We start from the raw sequence: 22,467 nt of genomic DNA on the forward strand, positions 1-22,467 counted from the left end.
ATCATTTCTCTTTGGATATACAGAACATTGGTGACCAGAGTGTGTCTGCTGAGTTGGTTCTGCAGAAAGCATTAGATCGAGAAAAACAGGCTTTTATTGAACTCACACTGACTGCAATAGATGGAGGAAAACCTCCCAAAACGGGGACTTTACAGATACAAGTAAATGTACTGGATGTTAATGACAATTCACCCTTGTTCAGTAAGTCTCTTTATAAGGTCCAAGTTGCTGAAAATGCAAATACTGGAACAACGTTATTAGCACTGTCAGCTACTGATTTAGATGACGGGGTGAATGGTCAAATTGTATACTCGTTCACAGAAACGGGGCGTTTAAATCCTGATGACATATTTGCCCTGAATGATGGTACTGGAGAAATTACCGTTAAAGGTAATATTGATTATGAGGAAAATCAAGCATATGAGATTCGCGTTCAAGCACGAGATAAAGGCACTCCTCCCCGCAGTGCACACAGCAAGATTTTAGTCGAAGTTATTGATGTCAATGATAATGCTCCAGAAATCTCGGTTTCATCACTCATGAGTCCAGTGAAAGAGGACGCTGAAATAGGCACAGCTGTTGCAATGGTGACTATCACTGATAACGATGGCGGCAAAAACGGGCTGACGAACTGTAAAATTACAGGCTCTGTGCCATTTAAATTAAAATCTAATTATAAAAACTACTATTCTTTGTTGGTTGACGGGTCTCTTGACAGAGAGAGTGTTTCCCAGTTTAATGTATCAATTACAGCAACAGATGAAGGATCTCCCTCGTTGTCGAGCACAAGGGTCATTACTGTTCAAGTTTCTGACGTTAATGACAATCCTCCTCGATTCCTGGAACCTCTCATCAATGTTTATGTGAAAGAGAATGGCCCGATTGGAACTACGATACACAAACTGACCACCCTAGATTCAGATTTGAATGAAAATGCAAAAGCAACGTACCACTTAATAAACAATTCTCCGAAGGCGACACAGATAGCTTCAATGGTGAACATCAACTCAGAGACAGGAGATATAGTGAGTCTGAAGTCTTTTAACTACGAGGAGTTAAACACGTTTCAGTTTAAAGTTCAGGCCACAGACTCTGGTGTTCCTCCGCTCAGCAGCAACGTGACTGTGAACGTTTTAGTCCTGGATGAGAATGACAACAGTCCCACGATCCTCGCGCCCTATTCTGAGCACGGCTCCGTTAACAGTGAGAGCATCCCCTATTCTGCTGAAGCGGGATACTTTGTGGCAAAGATCAGGGCTGTAGACGCAGACTCTGGATACAATGCGCTGCTCTCTTATCACCTCTCTGAACCCAAAGGAAACAACCTCTTCCGGATCGGAACCAGCACCGGAGAGATCAGGACTAAGAGGAGATTGAGTGACAATGACCTGAAAACTCACCCCTTGGTGGTGATGGTTTCTGATAACGGAGAACCCTCCCTGTCAGCTACTGTGTCTATTGAGGTGGTGGTGGTTGAAAGCACAGCTGACATCCAGACTCAGTTCAGACATGTGCCCATAAAGGAGGACAGCTTCTCTGATTTAAACCTGTATCTGCTGATCGGCATTGCGTCGGTGTCAGTGATCTTTCTGCTGAGCCTCATCAGTTTAATAGCTGTCAAATGCCACAGGACAGACGGCAGTTTCAGCAGGTACAGCGCCCCAATGATCACCACCCACCCTGACGGGAGCTGGTCTTACTCTAACGCTACTCAGCAGTATGACGTGTGTTTCAGCTCAGACACGCTGAAAAGTGACGTAGTGGTTTTCCCCGGACCGTTTCCGCCTGTAGATGGTGAACTGATCAGTATTAACGGAGGAGACACTTTTACCAGAACTCAAACTTTACCCAACAAAGACAAGGTAAGAAGAAATGCAACCAATTTAACCTAAGGTTTTTTTTCTCGTATTATTCATTACTTCTCAAATCCACAAAAAAAATATTTTTATCCCATAGTGTGAAGTGTTAGCTGTAGAAATGTGTGGCTTACTGGTATTTTCTCCGGAGATTTAAAACATTGTTTGGTTTCGAAATATAAAAAAGTGACAAATGCTATTAATGTAATTGTGGCAGACCTCCACGTGGTGGCAATGTAGACCGTAACATTGAGAGTTCATACGTAGTAGTATCATGCTCCTCCCAGTTGTAGGAGACGACGAGGCTTCTCCAGGCTTTGTCACAAAGAGACAGCGAAAGAACAGAGGGGAGATCGGTTTCGACCATGTGTACAATATATATATAGCGCAATATAGAAGTTCTATATTTTAATCGTTGTAACATTTGTGAAGGGGTTTCCTCGCTTTGGATGTGCGTTTGAATCGCCATATGGAATTATGTCTGCACCAATGAGGACTTCTATTGTTTCATGTCTGGTGCTTGTGCTGCTGGGGTGTTGCTGGGAAGCGGAGTCTGGACAGCTTTCGTATTCCGTGTTCGAGGAATTGAATCCGGGGACATCTGTCGGAAATATCGCTAAGGATCTAAACCTCAGCCTTCAGGATTTGGAATCCCGTATGTTTCAGATTGTCACTGGATCAAAAAGAAAATATTTCGAGGTAAATGTAAAGACTGGTGTTCTCTACGTTAATGAGAGAATAGACCGAGAGGAGCTCTGTGCAAAGGCACCTACATGCACAATCAGTGTAGAAGCGGTGATAAACAGTCCTTTGAAGCTTTATCGCTTAGAAATAAATATACTAGATGTTAACGACAACGACCCGTCATTCACGGAAAAGTCTCAAACTATAGAAATAGCAGAGAACACTTTGCCTGGTATGAAATTCGCTTTGTCGGAGGCCATCGATGCAGATGTAGGTAAGAACACGGTAAATGCGTTTAAATTAACACCCAATGAATATTTTTCTCTCGCTACAATCAAAGAAGGAGAAAGCATCTATACAGAGTTAGTTTTACAGAAAACACTGGATCGAGAGAAACAGCCTGTGATACATCTCACTGTGACTGCTATAGATGGGGGAACTCCGCCGAGATCTGGCACGTCACAGGTCATTATCCACGTTTTAGACATAAATGATAATCCTCCAGTGTTTAGCAATCCCTTGTACAAAACTCGTATATTTGAAAACACGCCAATCGGGACAACTGTGATAACACTGAACGCAACCGATGCAGACGAGGGGACTAACGGCGAGATAGTCTATTCATTAAGAAGTAAAGGGCAGGATCGTATATTAGAGATTTTTCATATTGATCCCATAACGGGTGCTATAATGGTCAAAGCTGATGTCGATTATGAGGAATATAATGCGTTCGAAATCCGTGCAGAAGCAAACGATAAGGCTCAGCCACCGATGTCTGCGCACTGTAAAGTGCTGGTAGAAGTAATTGATGTAAATGACAATGCTCCCGAGATCACTGTGACGTCACTGTTCGATACCGTAAAGGAGGACGCTGATGTAGGCACTGCTATTGCACTCGTTTCCGTTCTAGACAGTGATGGCGGTCGAAATGGTGAAATAAAATGTAAAATATTGAATAAGGTTCCCTTTAAACTAGAGACAAACTACAAAAACTATTATTCTCTAGTTGTTGATGGGGCTCTTGACAGAGAAATTACCTCCCGCTACAACGTCACAATTTCGGCTGTCGATGAAGGGACTCCTCCTCTCTCAAACACCAGTGTTATTACTGTTCATATTTCTGATGTAAATGATAACTCACCTCGTTTCTCAGAACATGTGGTAAATATTGACGTGACAGAAAACAGTGAATTCGGGGTAGTTATTAAAACGATATCTGCATCGGATGCTGACATTGAAAAGAATGGTCAGGTTAGATATTCATTTTTAGACAGTAATCGTAACTCAGTCCCCGTGTCTACAATGGTGAATATCAACTCAGAGACTGGAGACATAGTCAGTCTGCAGTCGTTTAACTATGAGGAGTTAAAAACGTTTCAGTTTAAAGTTCAGGCCACAGACTCTGGTGTTCCTCCGCTCAGCAGCAACGTGACTGTGAACGTTTTAGTCCTGGATGAGAATGACAACAGTCCCACGATCCTCGCGCCCTATTCTGAGCACGGCTCCGTTAACAGTGAGAGCATCCCCTATTCTGCTGAAGCGGGATACTTTGTGGCAAAGATCAGGGCTGTAGACGCAGACTCTGGATACAACGCGCTGCTCTCTTATCACCTCTCTGAGCCCAAAGGAAACAACCTCTTCCGGATCGGAACCAGCACCGGAGAGATCAGGACTAAGAGGAGAATGAGTGACAATGACCTGAAAACTCACCCCTTGGTGGTGATGGTTTCTGATAACGGAGAACCCTCCCTGTCAGCTACTGTGTCTATTGAGGTGGTGGTGGTTGAAAGCACAGCTGACATCCAGACTCAGTTCAGACATGTGCCCATAAAGGAGGACAGCTTCTCTGACTTAAACCTGTATCTGCTGATCGGCATTGCGTCGGTGTCAGTGATCTTTCTGCTGAGCCTCATCAGTTTAATAGCTGTCAAATGCCACAGGACAGACGGCAGTTTCAGCAGGTACAGCGCCCCAATGATCACCACCCACCCTGACGGGAGCTGGTCTTACTCTAAAGCTACTCAGCAGTATGACGTGTGTTTCAGCTCAGACACACTGAAAAGTGACGTAGTGGTTTTCCCCGGACCGTTTCCGCCTGTAGATGGTGAACTGATCAGTATTAACGGAGGAGACACTTTTACCAGAACTCAGACGTTACCCAACAAAGACAAGGTAAGAGTCATACAGAATAAATGCTGTCAGTCAGTGAATTTAGTTTTCACGTGTAGCTTTCATTCATCATAGATAGCAAATTAATATTAACACTCTGGCAAAAAAAGGAGTCTGATTGATTCCATACATCCAGTTTTTAAGGTATCTTATACTGCTCAATGTGAAAGGCGCTCTCCGTGGTGCTGACATGTGTCTGCGCACCTCAGACTTAGTGGCACATTCTTAACTTCATGTACTTATGGCGAACTGGTACACGTGGCATAGCTTGTCAGTGGGTCTTCACAGTTTGAAAAAAGAAGAAGAAAAAAAATGTTTTTTTTATAAAACGGAATAAAACATGTTTAGATATGGGCCTCGACGTTTAGTATTGTAGATATCAACAAAGATACCATAAGCTGGTGTAATAGGGAGGGACGAAATGAAGCGTTCCATCCTAAAGACGGCCAGCTTGTTTGTAAAACGGCTTTGTTTTGTTTTGTTGTGGTGGAAGCACATTCAATATGTCAATAACATTTAAACCAGTTAGAAATGTGTTCAACAGCAACAGTTAGGAAAAGTCATATAATCAGTAATGTATTAATGTACTTAACCCTTTTCTACCTTACAATCATCAATATATTATTGTCTCTCTTTCCATTTAAAGCATTTTTCTCTGATCAATTTAGTATTGTACTTGGCTTCTTTCGCTGTTATCAGTATTTTTGTTTGGCAATAAATAAGTATGCTGCTTCACGGAATCGATCATCATACACATGTTTGGTGTATCTTTTAAGAAAACACTAACTCATGGCATAAGAGTCCACTGTGGTCTACCAAAAAGAACACAAGATGTCGCTCGAGACCACACATTTATTCGTGGTTATTAATGACGTAAAACTCCTCCTCCGCTGTCTGTGAAATAAGAAACAGTCTGTATGTTTCGTGGGGGCTGGGTTAGTTATGCACGTCGTCTTGAAAGATGGTCCATAAATGAAGAGAGCTTGGCTGTCTTGTGGATATTTTCCCGTTTTCGTGGCTGAACGACGTTTGTTTGTCTGATTTTCTCCTCTAAACAAAAGGATGAGTCGTCAACAGAATAGAGTGGCTGAATGGATGTTGTGCGCCATTCTTCTTTGTTTATCTGACTGGTCCGCAGCTCAGATTTCCTACTCAGTTTCGGAGGAGGTGGACAAAGGCACAGCGGTGGGAAATATCGCAAAGGATTTAAACATTAATACGCAGCAACTGGAGGAAAGGGGATTTCGGATTGTATCAGGATACAGTAAGAACTATTTCGAGGCAAATTTAAGAACAGGGGTTTTGGTTGTTAACGACAGGATAGACCGTGAAGAGCTTTGTCCGAATTTACCAAAGTGTTCCTTAAATATAGAGGGACTATTGAGCCATCCCATGAATATTTATCGCATTGAGGTCACTATTGTTGACATCAATGATAACGCACCATCATTCCTCGAGCAAACCCATGTGTTTAATATCTCCGAGTCTTCTTCAACGGGAGAGAGGTATCCGCTCCCGATAGCTCAGGATGCAGACACCGGCAGTAATTCAGTGAAAACCTACAAGTTAAGTCCGAACGAGCATTTCTCCATTGATGTGAGTAGCGGAGGGGATAGTGCGTCCGCTGAGTTAGTGCTGCAGAAAGCTTTAGACCGAGAGAAGCAACCCACTATTCATTTAACATTGACCGCTGTTGACGGAGGAAAACCTGCAAGATCTGGCACTATGCAGATTCTTGTGACTGTGATAGATGTTAATGATAACACGCCGTCGTTTAGCAAGCCGCTGTATAAAGTAAGAGTCAGCGAAAATGCACCCATAGGTACAACAATATTGAAACTAAATGCCACTGATTTAGATGAAGGTCTACATTCAGACATCAAATATGCTTTAATGAAAAGAGGAAATGTGAACTCTCCTGAAAAATTCATTGTTAGTCCTGAAAGCGGTGAAATCACAGTGAATGCTAATTTGGATTACGAGGAAAGCAATGCATATGAACTGCGAGTACGAGCAACAGACCAGGGGCCTTCCCCTCGCAGTGGTTATTCTAAAGTACTGGTAGAGGTTGTCGATGTAAACGACAATGCACCAGAAATCTCTATAACTTCACTAATGAGTCCAGTAAAGGAAAGTGCTGAAATTGGAACAGTCGTTGCATTGGTGACTGTGACTGATAAAGATGGAGGGAAAAACGGCCTTACCACTTGTAAAATGAAAGACTCCGCCCCTTTTACGTTAACGTCAAATTACAAAAACTATTACTCTCTCATAGTTGACGGTCTCCTTGACAGAGAGCTTGTAACACATTACAATGTAAGCATTACTACTACGGATGAAGGTAGTCCGCCTCTTTCTAGCACTGCTGTAATCACTGTGCACATTTCTGATATAAACGACAACGCACCTCATTTCCCAGAAGCCAATGTATATGTTTACGTGAAAGAGAACAGTAAAGTTGGAGATATTGTAACAAGAATAACTGCACAAGATGCAGATGCAAATGAAAATGCTAAATTGACCTATTCATTAATGGATAATTATCCTAAAAACTTCCCAATTTCAACAGTTGTAAACATCAACTCAGAGACTGGAGATATAGTGAGTCTGCAGTCTTTTAACTACGAGGAGCTAAACACGTTTCAGTTTAAAGTTCAGGCCACAGACTCTGGTGTTCCTCCGCTCAGCAGCAACGTGACTGTGAACGTTTTAGTCCTGGATGAGAATGACAACAGTCCCACGATCCTCGCGCCCTATTCTGAGCACGGCTCCGTTAACAGTGAGAGCATCCCCTATTCTGCTGAAGCGGGATACTTTGTGGCAAAGATCAGGGCTGTAGACGCAGACTCTGGATACAATGCGCTGCTCTCTTATCACCTCTCTGAGCCCAAAGGAAACAACCTCTTCCGGATCGGAACCAGCACCGGAGAGATCAGGACTAAGAGGAGAATGAGTGACAATGACCTGAAAACTCACCCCTTGGTGGTGATGGTTTCTGATAACGGAGAACCCTCCCTGTCAGCTACTGTGTCTATTGAGGTGGTGGTGGTTGAAAGCACAGCTGACATCCAGACTCAGTTCAGACATGTGCCCATAAAGGAGGACAGCTTCTCTGATTTAAACCTGTATCTGCTGATCGGCATTGCGTCGGTGTCAGTGATCTTTCTGCTGAGCCTCATCAGTTTAATTGCTGTCAAATGCCACAGGACAGACGGCAGTTTCAGCAGGTACAGCGCCCCAATGATCACCACCCACCCTGACGGGAGCTGGTCTTACTCTAAAGCTACTCAGCAGTATGACGTGTGTTTCAGCTCAGACACGCTGAAAAGTGACGTAGTGGTTTTCCCCGGACCCTTTCCGCCTGTTGATGGTGAACTGATCAGTATTAACGGAGGAGACACTTTTACCAGAACTCAGACTTTGCCCAACAAAGACAAGGTATGTGTTTTTTCAGTTTCCAATCACCATGATTTACATATTTTGTTACATGATTATTCTGCATACACAGGTCAACAGAACCTCAAAACAAAGTAATACAAGTATTAGTAATAGCTCGCCAGTTGACATTCGATTTCAGCCGTTCACGTGAGCCTATACATCAGTGATGGAATTCAGCTACCAATTTTGTAAGACCTGAATGACAGAGTACATACTCATATTTTTTATGTTTTAAGATCCTGATGGCGGTCTTAAGCAGGTTTAGTGTCGGTTCCAAGCAGCTCATCTTTTCACTGGATCCATATAGTCTGAATGTACAGCGCTCTCCGTGGTGCTGAATTTATCCTCTGCAACCTTTTGATGATGTAAACTCTCTGGATCCTTCTATTGTGCAGCAACAATACGAGTATTTAATTTGTCCTTTGCATTTAAGGGATGTGTTGGGATGAACTACCGAATTGTATCAAGTTAAATTTTGCCTGATATTGCCTAAAATGAAATTAGCTCTTTCTTGATACACTGGCTGGGATTCTGTTCCATTAAATAGCTCATTTAATTTACCAATTTACATCGGAAAAGGGACAGGATTATGTCATTCGAAATTACCTTTATTTTTTTGTTTTCATATAGAGAATTTAGTCAATTTGTGTGCCAAATATTTAAATATCAGATCTTTTATTATGCTAAAAATCGTTGGGATAAGAGTTACTCTTATGATGACTTATCTGTCATTTACCACAAGATGTCACTGGAGACCACAGATATGATTGTTAAAATTTGTGTAAAACTCCTCCCTGCACGGGAAACCTAAAACCGTCATTGGCCATCAGCGAAGAGAGACACTGGTATTGTACTGTGGGGAGAAGGGCTGCTGCTGTTCGGAGAATCGTGTTTATGACGGATATATTCACCCACTGGAAATACAGGATACGCGGGATTCAGTGATTATCGTACCACGATGGGAAGCGAGGAATACGCCTGGATTCATATTGTTGCCCTGCTGTGTCTTTGTGACTGGTCTGCCTCGCAATTATCTTACTCCATTTCCGAGGAGGTGAACAAAGGCACCGTGGTGGGGAATATCGCAAAGGATCTGAACTTGAATGTACAAGATCTAGAAACCAGGGATCTACGTATTGTTTCGAGTTACAGTAAGACATATTTTAACGTGAACTTGCGGACCGGGAACATATTTGTTGACGAGAGGATTGACAGAGAGGAGATTTGCCCGAACACGGCACAATGCTTGCTGAGAATACAGGCTGTTTTAAGCAATCCTATGAATGTACACCGACTCGAGGTCAGCGTTTTAGACATAAACGACAACTCGCCAGAATTCATTGACCGGTCGTATTCGTTAAACATCTCTGAATCAATGTCACCGGGAGAACAATATCTTCTCCCAATAGCAGTAGACACAGACATAGGCAGCAACGCGGTGAAGAGCTATAAGCTGAGCCAAAATGAATATTTCTCGCTTGATGTGCAGAGCGGTGGAGAACACGGAGTGTCTGCTGAGTTAATGCTGCAGAAAGCTTTAGATCGAGAGAAACAGTCAGTGATCACACTTATTTTGACCGCTGTAGATGGAGGTAAACCTGCTAGATCAGGAACACTGCAGATACAAGTAAATGTAATAGATGCCAATGATAATACACCAATTTTCAGCAGATCACTGTATAAAGTGCGTGTGCATGAAAACACTGCACATGGAACAGTGATAATTAAGTTAAATGCAACGGATTCAGACGAGGGCATGAACAGTAAGATCCTGTATTCATTGATCAAACGAGGAAATATTGATCCAACAAATGATTTCGATCTAAATTCAGAAACAGGAGAAATCACAGTGAAGGGCATATTAGATTATGAAGAGACGGCTGCTTATGAAGTTAGAGTTCAAGCAACTGATCAAGGCACCACTCCTCGTAGTGCGCATGCTAAACTACTGATAGAGATAATTGATGTGAATGATAATGCCCCAGAAATATCTGTGACGTCACTCATGACTCCAGTAAAAGAAGACGCAGAACTGGGGACAATCGTTGCTTTGGTTACAGTGAGTGATAAAGATGGAGGAAACAATGGCGTGACTACTTGTAGGGTTGTTGGGTCTGTTCCGTTTAAACTGAAGTCCAACTACAAAAATGACTATTCATTAGTAGTAGATGGACCACTGGACAGAGAAAACACTTCTCTTTATGATGTCACTATTACAGCCACAGATGAAGGAAGTCCACCTCTGTCCAGTATCAGGGTCATTACTGTTCATGTTTCTGATGTCAATGACAATGCACCTCGATTTATGGAGCCTGTGATTCATGTTTATGTGAAAGAAAATAGTCCAGTGGGCTCCACTATTTATACAATGAATGCATTTGATCCTGATCTGAACAGTAATGCAAGACTGACTTACAAATTGTTAGATAGTTCTCCAAGAAATATTCCAATTTCATCAATTTTAAACATCAACTCAGAAACAGGAGACATAGTCAGTCTGCAGTCTTTTAACTACGAGGAGTTAAACACGTTTCAGTTTAAAGTTCAGGCCACAGACTCTGGTGTTCCTCCGCTCAGCAGCAACGTGACTGTGAACGTTTTAGTCCTGGATGAGAATGACAACAGTCCCACGATCCTCGCGCCCTATTCTGAGCACGGCTCCGTTAACAGTGAGAGCATCCCCTATTCTGCTGAAGCGGGATACTTTGTGGCAAAGATCAGGGCTGTAGACGCAGACTCTGGATACAACGCGCTGCTCTCGTATCACCTCTCTGAGCCCAAAGGAAACAACCTCTTCCGGATCGGAACCAGCACCGGAGAGATCAGGACTAAGAGGAGAATGAGTGACAATGACCTGAAAACTCACCCCTTGGTGGTGATGGTTTCTGATAACGGAGAACCCTCCCTGTCAGCTACTGTGTCTATTGAGGTGGTGGTGGTTGAAAGCACAGCTGACATCCAGACTCAGTTCAGACATTTGCCCATAAAGGAGGACAGCTTCTCTGATTTAAACCTGTATCTGCTGATCGGCATTGCGTCGGTGTCAGTGATCTTTCTGCTGAGCCTCATCAGTTTAATAGCTGTCAAATGCCACAGGACAGACGGCGGTTTCAGCAGGTACAGCGCCCCAATGATCACCACCCACCCTGACGGGAGCTGGTCTTACTCTAACGCTACTCAGCAGTATGACGTGTGTTTCAGCTCAGACACACTGAAGAGTGACGTAGTAGTTTTCCCTGGACCATTTCCTCCTGTAGATGGTGAACTGATCAGTATTAACGGAGGAGACACTTTTACCAGAACTCAGACTTTACCCAACAAAGACAAGGTAGGCTATACTTTGCATTCAACGTTTTAATAATAGATTTGGGATCAAAACAACTTCAGATGAAATCCAAATGTACTATTTGACTATGAGCCATGTTGTGATATAAAGTTGTATGCAGGCATGGACGAATATGGAGTCAATCAATGTATCGGCTTTATTAAGCAACAACCCGTTTTTTCATCTGTTAATAAACAACTAGTATCACCGTTCATGAACACACGACCAGACGTTATGGAATGCTGTTGTATTCCACGGAGATCAAGAAACTTCACTCAAATTAACATTCGCAACATAACTCGTTCTGTAAGAGTTTGTTATATTTTACTTGCACTCGTCTCCAAGCTACTCTCCTCACTGCACACAGAAAAAAAGGATTTTAGGGTACTATTTTAGACAACATCTTGGTCTAAGCATTCAAATGACCAAGTTGTTATTGTGTCTTATCAGACAATGTGGCAAAGTAAAGAGGAAATCGCTTGCTACTCTCTGAAGTGTTTTTTTTTATTGATGGGGGTTCATTTAAGATTTAGTCTGAGTTGAAACAGCGCTGACCATGGCGCTAGTTTTTACAAGCCTGGGCTTCAACACCATTGTGCCGCCAACCCGCTCTTTAATGCCCTCTGGAAAATTCTCAACAGTAGAGCAACGTGACCTCAAAAGCTCGTTGTTTATAGAACGCCTCGAAATTGTGCTCAAACAATCTTTGGTTTCACTGCCATTCTGCTCTTAAACATTATTTTACCACTGGACTGAAAATAGCTCTGACGAAATTAACATGTTGTTAAATGGCGCTCTCTGTGGTGCTGAAGTAAGGCTTGTAATATATGGTTTCTGCGGCGTTCTACTACGAAAGAAGCACATTTTTACGTATCATTGTTAGCATATTTTTCAGTAAAAATACGTTATATTGTATTTTAATCCCACGAGTACATATTTTAGTGATTGATGTTTTTTTGGGATCATAACAGTAACTTGGTGGTGGCTTGTCTGGCTTTGGAAATGTCCATTAATGGATGGTTGTTGCAGCATTTAACTAAATGTTAAACATTGGTAATGAAACGTGTATACGTGATGACATTGTAACTAATGGTTCATGATTTGAGGTCAATCATCATGCGATGTTAGACTGAATGTGGATCCCCTAACATTATTTGTGGATAAGTACATGGCACATTAACTGACCAAGCATAGATAAAACGTACCCACCATTCACCACATGATGTCGTTGGAGACCATAGATTGAAATGTCCCCGTATATCCAAGACTCCTCCTCCGTTGATGGTAAAAACGAAATCGTCATCGGTCATTTTAAACTCGGCACACGATGGTGTGACGAGATAGCTGGATCTTAAACGGAGCTATTTGCGTTTGAAGGACTTACTAATACAAAGGATTCATGATTTACTCGGCTCCGGTCTTTTATTGCAACAAGGATGTATGTGCGACAACAAAAGGAATACGCCTGGATTCATATTGTTGCGCTGCTTTGTCTTTGTGACTGGTCCGTCTCTCAGATATCTTACTCGATTTCCGAGGAGGTGAACAAAGGCACCGTGGTGGGGAACATCGCAAAGGATCTGAACTTGAATGTAGAAGAAATAGAAAACAGGGACCTCCAAATCGTATCGGGTTACAAGAAGAAATATTTTGATGTGAATTTACGCACCGGGAACCTCTTTGCTGAAGAAAGAATAGACAGAGAAGAGTTTTGTCCTAATACGGTAAAATGTACCTTGAAATTGCAGGCCGTTCTAAAGAATCCAATGAATGCACAGCGTATTGAAGTAAATGTTTTAGATGTAAATGATAACTCGCCAGTATTCATTGATCAATCGCATTTACTTAATATCTCAGAATCGTTGTCACCGGGAGAGCGATATCTTCTCCCAATAGCAGAAGATGCAGACATAGGAAGCAACACAGTGAAGACGTACAAGCTGAGCCAAAATGAATATTTCTCGCTTGATGTGCAGAGCGGTGGAGAACACGGAGTGTCTGCTGAGTTGGTGCTGCAGAAAGCTTTAGATCGAGAGAAACAGTCGGTGATCACACTTGTCTTGACAGCTGTTGATGGGGGAAAACCTGCTAGATCTGGAACACTGCAATTAATTGTTAATGTTTTAGATGTCAATGACAATACACCCACTTTCAGTAAATCTCTTTATAAGGCACGTGTTAATGAAAATGATAGTCCTGGAACGCTAGTGATTAAGTTAAATGCAACAGATTTTGACGAGGGCATGAACAGTAAGATCATTTATTCGTTTATCAAACGAGGAAACACGGATCCATCAAATGTTTTTGATCTAAATTCAGAAACAGGAGAAATCACAGTGAAGGGCACATTAGATTATGAAGAGACGGCTGCTTATGAAGTTAGAGTTCAAGCAACTGATCAAGGAACCACTCCTCGTAGTGCGCATGCTAAACTACTGATAGAGATAATTGATGTGAATGACAATGCCCCAGAAATATCTGTGACGTCACTCATGACACCAGTAAAAGAAGACGCAGAATTGGGGACAATCGTTGCTTTGGTTACAGTGAGTGATAAAGATGGAGGAAACAATGGCGTGACTAATTGTAGGGTAGTTGGGTCTGTTCCGTTTAAACTGAAGTCCAACTACAAAAATGACTATTCATTAGTAGTAGATGGACCACTGGACAGGGAAAACACTTCTCTTTATAATGTCACTATTACAGCGACAGATGAAGGAAGTCCACCTCTGTCCAGTATCAGGGTCTTTACTGTTCATGTTTCTGATGTCAATGATAATGCACCTCGATTTATGGAGCCTGTGATTCATGTTTATGTGAAAGAAAATAGTCCAGTGGGCTCAACTATTTATGCAATACATGCAGTTGATCCTGATCTGAACAGTAATGCAAGACTGACTTACAAATTGTTAGATAGTTCTCCAAGAAATATTCCAATTTCATCAATTTTAAACATCAACACTGAGACTGGAGACATAGTCAGTCTGCAGTCTTTTAACTACGAGGAGTTAAACACGTTTCAGTTTAAAGTTCAGGCCACAGACTCTGGTGTTCCTCCGCTCAGCAGCAACGTGACTGTGAACGTTTTAGTCCTGGATGAGAATGACAACAGTCCCACGATCCTCGCGCCCTATTCTGAGCACGGCTCCGTTAACAGTGAGAGCATCCCATATTCTGCTGAAGCGGGATACTTTGTGGCAAAGATCAGGGCTGTAGACGCAGACTCTGGATACAACGCGCTGCTCTCTTATCACCTCTCTGAGCCCAAAGGAAACAACCTCTTCCGGATCGGAACCAGCACCGGAGAGATCAGGACTAAGAGGAGAATGAGTGACAATGACCTGAAAACTCACCCCTTGGTGGTGTTGGTTTCTGATAACGGAGAACCCTCCCTGTCAGCTACTGTGTCTATTGAGGTGGTGGTGGTTGAAAGCACAGCTGACATCCAGACTCAGTTCAGACATGTGCCCATAAAGGAGGACAGCTTCTCTGACTTAAACCTGTATCTGCTGATCGGCATTGCGTCGGTGTCAGTGATCTTTCTGCTGAGCCTCATCAGTTTAATAGCTGTCAAATGCCACAGGACAGACGGCAGTTTCAGCAGGTACAGCGCCCCAATGATCACCACCCACCCTGACGGGAGTTGGTCTTACTCTAAAGCTACTCAGCAGTATGACGTGTGTTTCAGCTCAGACACGCTGAAGAGTGACGTAGTAGTTTTCCCCGGACCGTTTCCGCCTGTAGATGGTGAACTGATCAGTATTAACGGAGGAGACACTTTTACACGGACTCAGACCTTACCAAACAAAGACAAGGTAGGCCATATGTGCTGAATGCTTGTAGAACATAATAACCCTATCAAACAAATATAATGTCATGTCATGGCTGCTTATGAGTCTAACGATTTACATTATTTAAATATGAAAAAAGATGTGTACAACTTGAATCGTTACGTTTTATGTAAACAGCTCGCATTTTAACATGGGAATACCAAACTCTAATGGTAGAATGTAGATATAGCTCTCCTTGGTGCTGTTTGTCTGCAATTCAGCTGCAAAACCTGCTGATGTTATGTCTGTTGAAAGAAGGCCATTAGTGATTTAATAGGTCTAAGCTGTTCTTTACCTGAATTGAATCAGCAGTCAACATGGCTCTTAGTTTGCTTGGGTGTATGTCGCTGGTATCATTCTGCTGTGATCTAACATCTGCAACAGCTCCTGACATTGAATGCAGTCAGTAAAGGCGCTGTCCCTGGTGCTTGAATTTGTGTTGACAATACCTGGTTTCTGTATTTCATTCTGCGTTGAATCAAACTCGTTTCTTTAATTCATGATTCTTTCCATACTCAATGTTTGAGTATGGAGAGTACTTAATTGTACATTAACAGATCGTTTAGCAGTTGAAAAATTCATCTTCAAAGTCGTTGCACTCTGAAACACATGTTTAAACCAGACTTCATGTAATTTATCATACTTGAAATTATATAACTATGCAATACAATGGATTGTATTTGTATACATATAATTCACCACATGATGTCGCATGAGACCATGAATGAAAGTGTTTGTACTTCCAAAACTCCTCCCTGCATGGGAAAAAATGAAACCGCGGCATCGGCCATTAGTACACCCGTGGAAGGTGCCGTGGCGAGCAGGACAGGAGCTTCTCACAACATTTTTTCTTTGGACGGATGTATACCGAGGATAGCTGATCGATTAGGTTCAGGTCTTTTGTTGCATCAACAATGTATGTTCGACGGCAAAAGGAATGCGGCTGGATTCACATTGTTGTGTTTCTTTGTCTTTGCAACTGGGCGGCTTCGCAGTTATCCTACTCGATTTCCGAGGAGGTGGACAAAGGCACCGTGGTGGGGAATCTTGCAAAGGATTTGAACATCAATTTACAGGAACTAGCGACCAGGGACTTACGTGTTGTTTCGAGTTACAGTAAGAAATATTTTGACGTAAATTTGCGGACCGGGAACATCTTTGTTGATGAAAGGATAGACAGAGAGGAGCTGTGTCCGAGTGTGGTTAAATGCTCGATCAAAATCCAAGCCGTTTTAAACAATCCGATGAGTGCGCACCGCATAGAGGTCAATGTTTTAGATAGAAACGATAATTCGCCAGCATTCATTGAAAAAACGTATTCTTTGAACATTTCAGAATCATCTTTAAACGGAGAACGATATCTTCTCCCAATAGCAGAAGACGCAGACATAGGTAGTAACTCAGTAAAGAGCTACAAGCTGAGCCAAAATGATTATTTCTCGGTTGATGTGCAGAGCGGTGGAGAACACGGAGTGTCTGCTGAGTTAGTGCTGCAAAAAGCTTTAGATCGAGAGAAACAGTCGGTGATCACACTTCTCTTGACGGCTGTAGATGGAGGTAAACCTGCTAGATCTGGCTCTTTACAAATACGTATTAATGTATTAGATGTCAATGATAATATTCCCATTTTTAGCAAATCGCTGTATAAAGTGCGTGTCCCTGAAAATACTGCTCATGGAACGGTGGTAATTAAGTTAAATGCAACAGATTTAGACGAGGGCATGAACAGTAAGATCATTTATTCGTTTGTCAAACGAGGAAATACAGATCCATCAAATATATTTGATCTAAATTCAGAAACAGGGGAAATCACAGTGAAGGGCATATTAGATTATGAAGACACGGCTGCTTATGAAGTTAGAGTTCAAGCAACTGATCAAGGCACCACTCCTCGTAGTGCGCATGCTAAACTACTGATAGAGATAATTGATGTGAATGACAATGCCCCAGAAATATCTGTGACGTCACTCATGACTCCAGTAAAAGAAGACGCAGAATTGGGGACAATCGTTGCTTTGGTTACAGTGAGTGATAAAGATGGAGGAAACAATGGAGTGACTATTTGTAGGGTAGTTGGGTCTGTTCCGTTTAACCTGAAGTCCAACTATAAAAATGACTATTCATTAGTAGTAGATGGACCACTGGACAGAGAAAACACTTCTCTTTATAATGTCACTATTACAGCGACAGATGAAGGAAGTCCACCTCTATCCAGTATCAGGGTCATTACTGTTCATGTTTCTGATGTCAATGATAATGCACCTCGATTTATGGAGCCTGTGATTCATGTTTATGTGAAAGAAAATAGTCCAGTGGGCTCCACTATTTATACAATAAATGCATTTGATCCTGATCTGAACAGTAATGCAAGACTGACTTACAAATTGTTAGATAGTTCTCCAAGAAACATTCCAATTTCATCAATTTTAAACATCAACTCAGAGACTGGAGACATAGTTAGTCTGCAGTCTTTTAACTACGAGGAGTTAAACACGTTTCAGTTTAAAGTTCAGGCCACAGACTCTGGTGTTCCTCCGCTCAGCAGCAACGTGACTGTGAACGTTTTAGTCCTGGATGAGAATGACAACAGTCCCACGATCCTCGCGCCCTATTCTGAGCACGGCTCCGTTAACAGTGAGAGCATCCCATATTCTGCTGAAGCGGGATACTTTGTGGCAAAGATCAGGGCTGTAGACGCAGACTCTGGATACAACGCGCTGCTCTCTTATCACCTCTCTGAGCCCAAAGGAAACAACCTCTTCCGGATCGGAACCAGCACCGGAGAGATCAGGACTAAGAGGAGAATGAGTGACAATGACCTGAAAACTCACCCCTTGGTGGTGATGGTTTCTGATAACGGAGAACCCTCCCTGTCAGCTACTGTGTCTATTGAGGTGGTGGTGGTTGAAAGCACAGCTGACATCCAGACTCAGTTCAGACATGTGCCCATAAAGGAGGACAGCTTCTCTGACTTAAACCTGTATCTGCTGATCGGCATTGCGTCGGTGTCAGTGATCTTTCTGCTGAGCCTCATCAGTTTAATAGCTGTCAAATGCCACAGGACAGACGGCAGTTTCAGCAAGTACAGCGCCCCAATGATCACCACCCACCCTGACGGGAGCTGGTCTTACTCTAACGCTACTCAGCAGTATGACGTGTGTTTCAGCTCAGACACACTGAAAAGTGACGTAGTGGTTTTCCCCGGACCGTTTCCTCCTGTAGATGGTGAACTGATCAGTATTAACGGAGGAGACACTTTTACCAGAACTCAGACTTTACCTAACAAAGACAAGGTGAGTTGTTTGCAGCCTTTTATTCCTCTCGCATTCACTAACATATTACTGTAATTACATTTTCAAAAAGTTGCATTTCAAGACATAACAGGTTTGGATTGAGTTGTCAAATAGTGGCCATATCCTGCAAGTATAGGTCTGCAGATTTGTGCTTTCCATGGTGCTGAAAATATATTGGTTCCTTGTCCTCTAGGGTTACAATCCAAAAAAACTTGTGAATTTTGCTCTCACGTTTTATTACTTAGGCATATCATTCATAAATTACTCTTGCTTGAAAACAGCTGAATTTCCTTCAAATATTGGACCGTGGCAGTACTGTTTACGTCTGTTACCTATCTATACCAGAATATTGTTGATGCATCTTTTCCATGTGCTATATTAATTTCAGATAGTTCTCACAGTAATTGTTCTGCAGTAATCAAATACTATTTAGCCCAATCTGTTCCTCTTTGGTAAAAGCTAACTTTTAGTCTCTCCTCAAAACCTTCAGGTACACAATGTATTACACGTGTTAGACATACAGGATGTGCAACTCGATTTAAGAAACTATTGTCATGTCCACGTTGTAACGCGTGGGGTCGCTGATGACCACGTGTTGTTGTGAGCTCGGCGTTTTCAGTCTCCTCCTTCCCGTGTGAAGCGTCAGCAGACTGCGAGTGCTTTGTGCGAGGAACACGAGCGGCGAGCAAAAGGAGAGGACTGGAGTGGATGGGATTTAAATTGTTGCCCGATCGAGTGGCGTTTTATGGATGAATAACATTGTATCGCGTCACTTTCTTTGAAAGCAGCGATGGGCCGTGGAAGGAATAACGGGATACTCTGTTGGCTGTTCATCCTGTTTTTATCCGACTGGTCTGCTGCTCAGATATTCTACTCTGTTTCCGAGGAGGTGGACAAAGGGACTGTGGTTGGGAATCTCGCAAAGGATTTAAATGTCAATGTTCGAGACCTGCAGACGAGGAATCTAAATATCGTGTCTGGGTACAGTAAGAAATATTTCGAAGCGAATTTCAAAACGGGGGATCTTTATGTCAACGAGCGACTAGACCGCGAGGAGCTTTGTCCAAACACGATCAAATGCACACTAAACTTAGAGGCTATACTGAGCAATCCTATGGTCCTCCATCGCATTGAGGTGGTTATTGTTGATATGAATGACAACGCACCGGCCTTCGTTGAGAAGTCATATACACTTAACATATCAGAATTATCACCTACGGGCGAACACTTCTTGCTTCCACCGGCTCTTGATGCAGACACGGGAAGCAACTCAGTAAAGACTTACAGACTGAGTCAAAATGAATACTTCTCCCTCGATGTGCAGGGCGGTGGAGAACATAGTGCATCTGCTGAATTAGTGCTACTGAAAGCTTTAGATCGTGAAAAACAAGCTGCCATTAAACTATCGCTGACCGCTGTAGATGGAGGAAAGCCTCCTAAATCCGGAACCTTAAACATACATGTTAATGTTCTAGATGTCAATGATAACACGCCGTCATTTAGTAAAACACTTTATAAGGCGCAGGTGAATGAAAATGCGCGAGCTGGATCATCGGTGATTCAACTGAGTGCGACAGATTCAGACGAAGGGGACAACGGGAGGATCACTTATTCTTTTGTCAAGCGTGGAAATTTCGATCCTGCAGATATGTTTGTCATGAACGCAGAAACTGGGGAAATCACAGTTAAGGGTTATTTGGATTACGAAGCACAGTCAGCGTATGACATTCATATTAAAGCAACAGACCAGGGTGTTTCGCCTCGGAGTGCAAATGGAAAGCTGCTGGTGGAGGTAGTGGACGTGAACGACAATGCTCCAGAAATTGTGGTGACGTCACTCATGAACCCGGTTAAAGAAGACGCTGACATAGGGAGCGTTGTCGCTTTAGTGACAGTGACTGATAACGATGGAGGAAAAAACGGTCAGACTCGCTGTACACTTGTTGGTTCTGAACCTTTTAAGCTAACTTCCAACTATAAAAACTATTACTCTTTAGTTGTAGATGGAGCTCTTGACAGAGAAGGACACTCGTTTTACAATGTCACGATTACAGCTGCTGATGAGGGGACCCCGCCTCTATCCAGCACCAGCGTTATCACTGTTCAGGTTTCTGATGTCAATGATAACGCGCCTCATTTCCTTGAGCCCGTGATTAACATTTATGTAAAAGAAAACAGTCCAGTTGGAGCTCGTATCTATTCGATAACTGCAGTCGATCCTGATATACACGAAAACGCGAGAGTAACATACTCATTAGATGGAGATTCAAAAAGTATTCCTATAACTTCTGTTGTAAACATAAACACAGAGACTGGAGACATAGTCAGCCTGCAGTCGTTTAACTACGAGGAGTTAAAATCGTTTCAGTTTAAAGTTCAGGCCACAGACTCTGGTGTTCCTCCGCTCAGCAGCAACGTGACTGTGAACGTTTTAGTCCTGGATGAGAATGACAACAGTCCCACGATCCTCGCGCCCTATTCTGAGCATGGCTCCGTTAACAGTGAGAGCATCCCATATTCTGCTGAAGCGGGATACTTTGTGGCAAAGATCAGGGCTGTAGACGCAGACTCTGGATACAACGCGCTGCTCTCTTATCACCTCTCTGAGCCCAAAGGAAACAACCTCTTCCGGATCGGAACCAGCACCGGAGAGATCAGGACTAAGAGGAGAATGAGTGACAATGACCTGAAAACTCACCCCTTGGTGGTGATGGTTTCTGATAACGGAGAACCCTCCCTGTCAGCTACTGTGTCTATTGAGGTGGTGGTGGTTGAAAGCACAGCTGACATCCAGACTCAGTTCAGACATGTGCCCATGAAGGAGGACAGCTTCTCCGATTTAAACCTGTATCTGCTGATCGGCATTGCGTCGGTGTCAGTGATCTTTCTGCTGAGCCTCATCAGTTTAATAGCTGTCAAATGCCACAGGACAGACGGCAGTTTCAGCAGGTACAGCGCCCCAATGATCACCACCCACCCTGACGGGAGCTGGTCTTACTCTAACGCTACTCAGCAGTATGACGTGTGTTTCAGCTCAGACACACTGAAGAGTGACGTAGTGGTTTTCCCCGGACCGTATCCTCCTGTAGATGGTGAACTGATCAGTATTAACGGAGGAGACACTTTTACCAGAACTCAGACTTTACCTAACAAAGACAAGGTGAGTTGTTTGCAGCCTTTTATTCCTCTCTCCTTGCTTTCAAATAAATGACTTTCAAACCTGACAGAAACTCCGAAATTGCAATTAAGAATGTTCCATTCACTAAAATATTACTGTAGTTACATTTGCAAACAGTTACATTTCAAGAGATAACAGCTTTGGATTGAGTTGTCAAATAGTGGCCATATCCTGCAAGTAGGTCTGCGGATTTGTGCTTTCCATGGTGCTGAAAATATATTGGTGCCTTCGTTGTCCTAGGGTTACAATCCAAAAAACTTGTGAATTGTGGTCTCATGTTTTATGACATAGGCATATCATTCATAAATTATTCATGCTTGAATTGCCTTCAAATATTGGACCGTGGTAGTACTGTTATCTACACCAGAATATTGTTGATGCATCTTTTCCATGTGCTACATTCACTTCAGATAGTTCTGACAATAATTGTTCTACAGTAATCACATACTATTTAGCCTGATCTGTTCCTCTTTGGTAAAAACAAACTTTTAGTCTCTCATCAAAACCTTTATTACAAGTGTTACATACAGGGTGTGCAACTCGATTTGAGAAACTCTTTTCATGTCCATGTTGTAACGCGTGGGGTCGCTGATGACCACGTGTTGTTGTGAGCTCGGTATTTTCAGTCTCCTCCTTCCCGTGTGAAGCGTCAGCAGACTGCGAGTGCTTTGTGCGAGGAACACGAGCGGTGAGC

At 42.7% G+C, this 22,467-nt stretch overlaps 5 protein-coding genes across 7 annotated transcripts in view; all 5 read left to right on the forward strand.

The window, feature by feature from the left end:
• LOC306701784 (protocadherin alpha-C2-like) overlaps nt 1-22,467 on the forward strand; it is a gene marked incomplete at its 5' end in the record, with an annotated part of 179,980 nt that overhangs the window by 114,052 nt on the left and 43,461 nt on the right. Inside the window, one exon of one of the 3 annotated variants that reach the window (XM_079167194.1) lies at nt 12,909-15,287. The exons of the other annotated variants lie outside the window; for them this stretch is intronic. Coding sequence (XP_079023320.1) covers nt 12,909-15,287 — 2,379 coding nt within the window. Of the gene's footprint in view, nt 1-12,908; nt 15,288-22,467 lie in introns of those variants that run through there. 3 annotated transcript variants of the gene reach the window in all.
• On the forward strand, nt 540-4,924 carry LOC306702504 (protocadherin alpha-10-like; the record flags this gene model as incomplete). The annotated part of the gene is made up of 3 exons (XM_079168139.1): nt 540-946; nt 3,797-4,712; nt 4,919-4,924. 3 exons carry the CDS (start codon nt 540-542, stop codon nt 4,922-4,924), a joined length of 1,329 nt encoding a protein of 442 aa, XP_079024265.1.
• On the forward strand, nt 5,805-12,827 carry LOC306702506 (protocadherin alpha-3-like; the record flags this gene model as incomplete). The annotated part of the gene is made up of 4 exons (XM_079168141.1): nt 5,805-8,153; nt 9,637-9,739; nt 10,625-11,475; nt 12,714-12,827. The coding sequence occupies 4 exons, from the start codon at nt 5,805-5,807 to the stop codon at nt 12,825-12,827; spliced, it is 3,417 nt and encodes a 1,138-aa protein (XP_079024267.1).
• LOC306702507 (protocadherin alpha-2-like) lies at nt 16,217-18,649 on the forward strand (the record flags this gene model as incomplete). Its single annotated transcript, XM_079168142.1, has 1 exon — nt 16,217-18,649. One exon carries the CDS (start codon nt 16,217-16,219, stop codon nt 18,647-18,649), a length of 2,433 nt encoding a protein of 810 aa, XP_079024268.1.
• LOC306702509 (protocadherin alpha-8-like) lies at nt 19,386-21,806 on the forward strand (the record flags this gene model as incomplete). The annotated part of the gene is made up of 1 exon (XM_079168144.1): nt 19,386-21,806. One exon carries the CDS (start codon nt 19,386-19,388, stop codon nt 21,804-21,806), a length of 2,421 nt encoding a protein of 806 aa, XP_079024270.1.

This window comes from Pholis gunnellus, assembly GCF_910591455.1.
Source record: "Pholis gunnellus genome assembly, chromosome: 10".
NCBI classification, from domain to species: domain Eukaryota; kingdom Metazoa; phylum Chordata; class Actinopteri; order Perciformes; family Pholidae; genus Pholis; species Pholis gunnellus.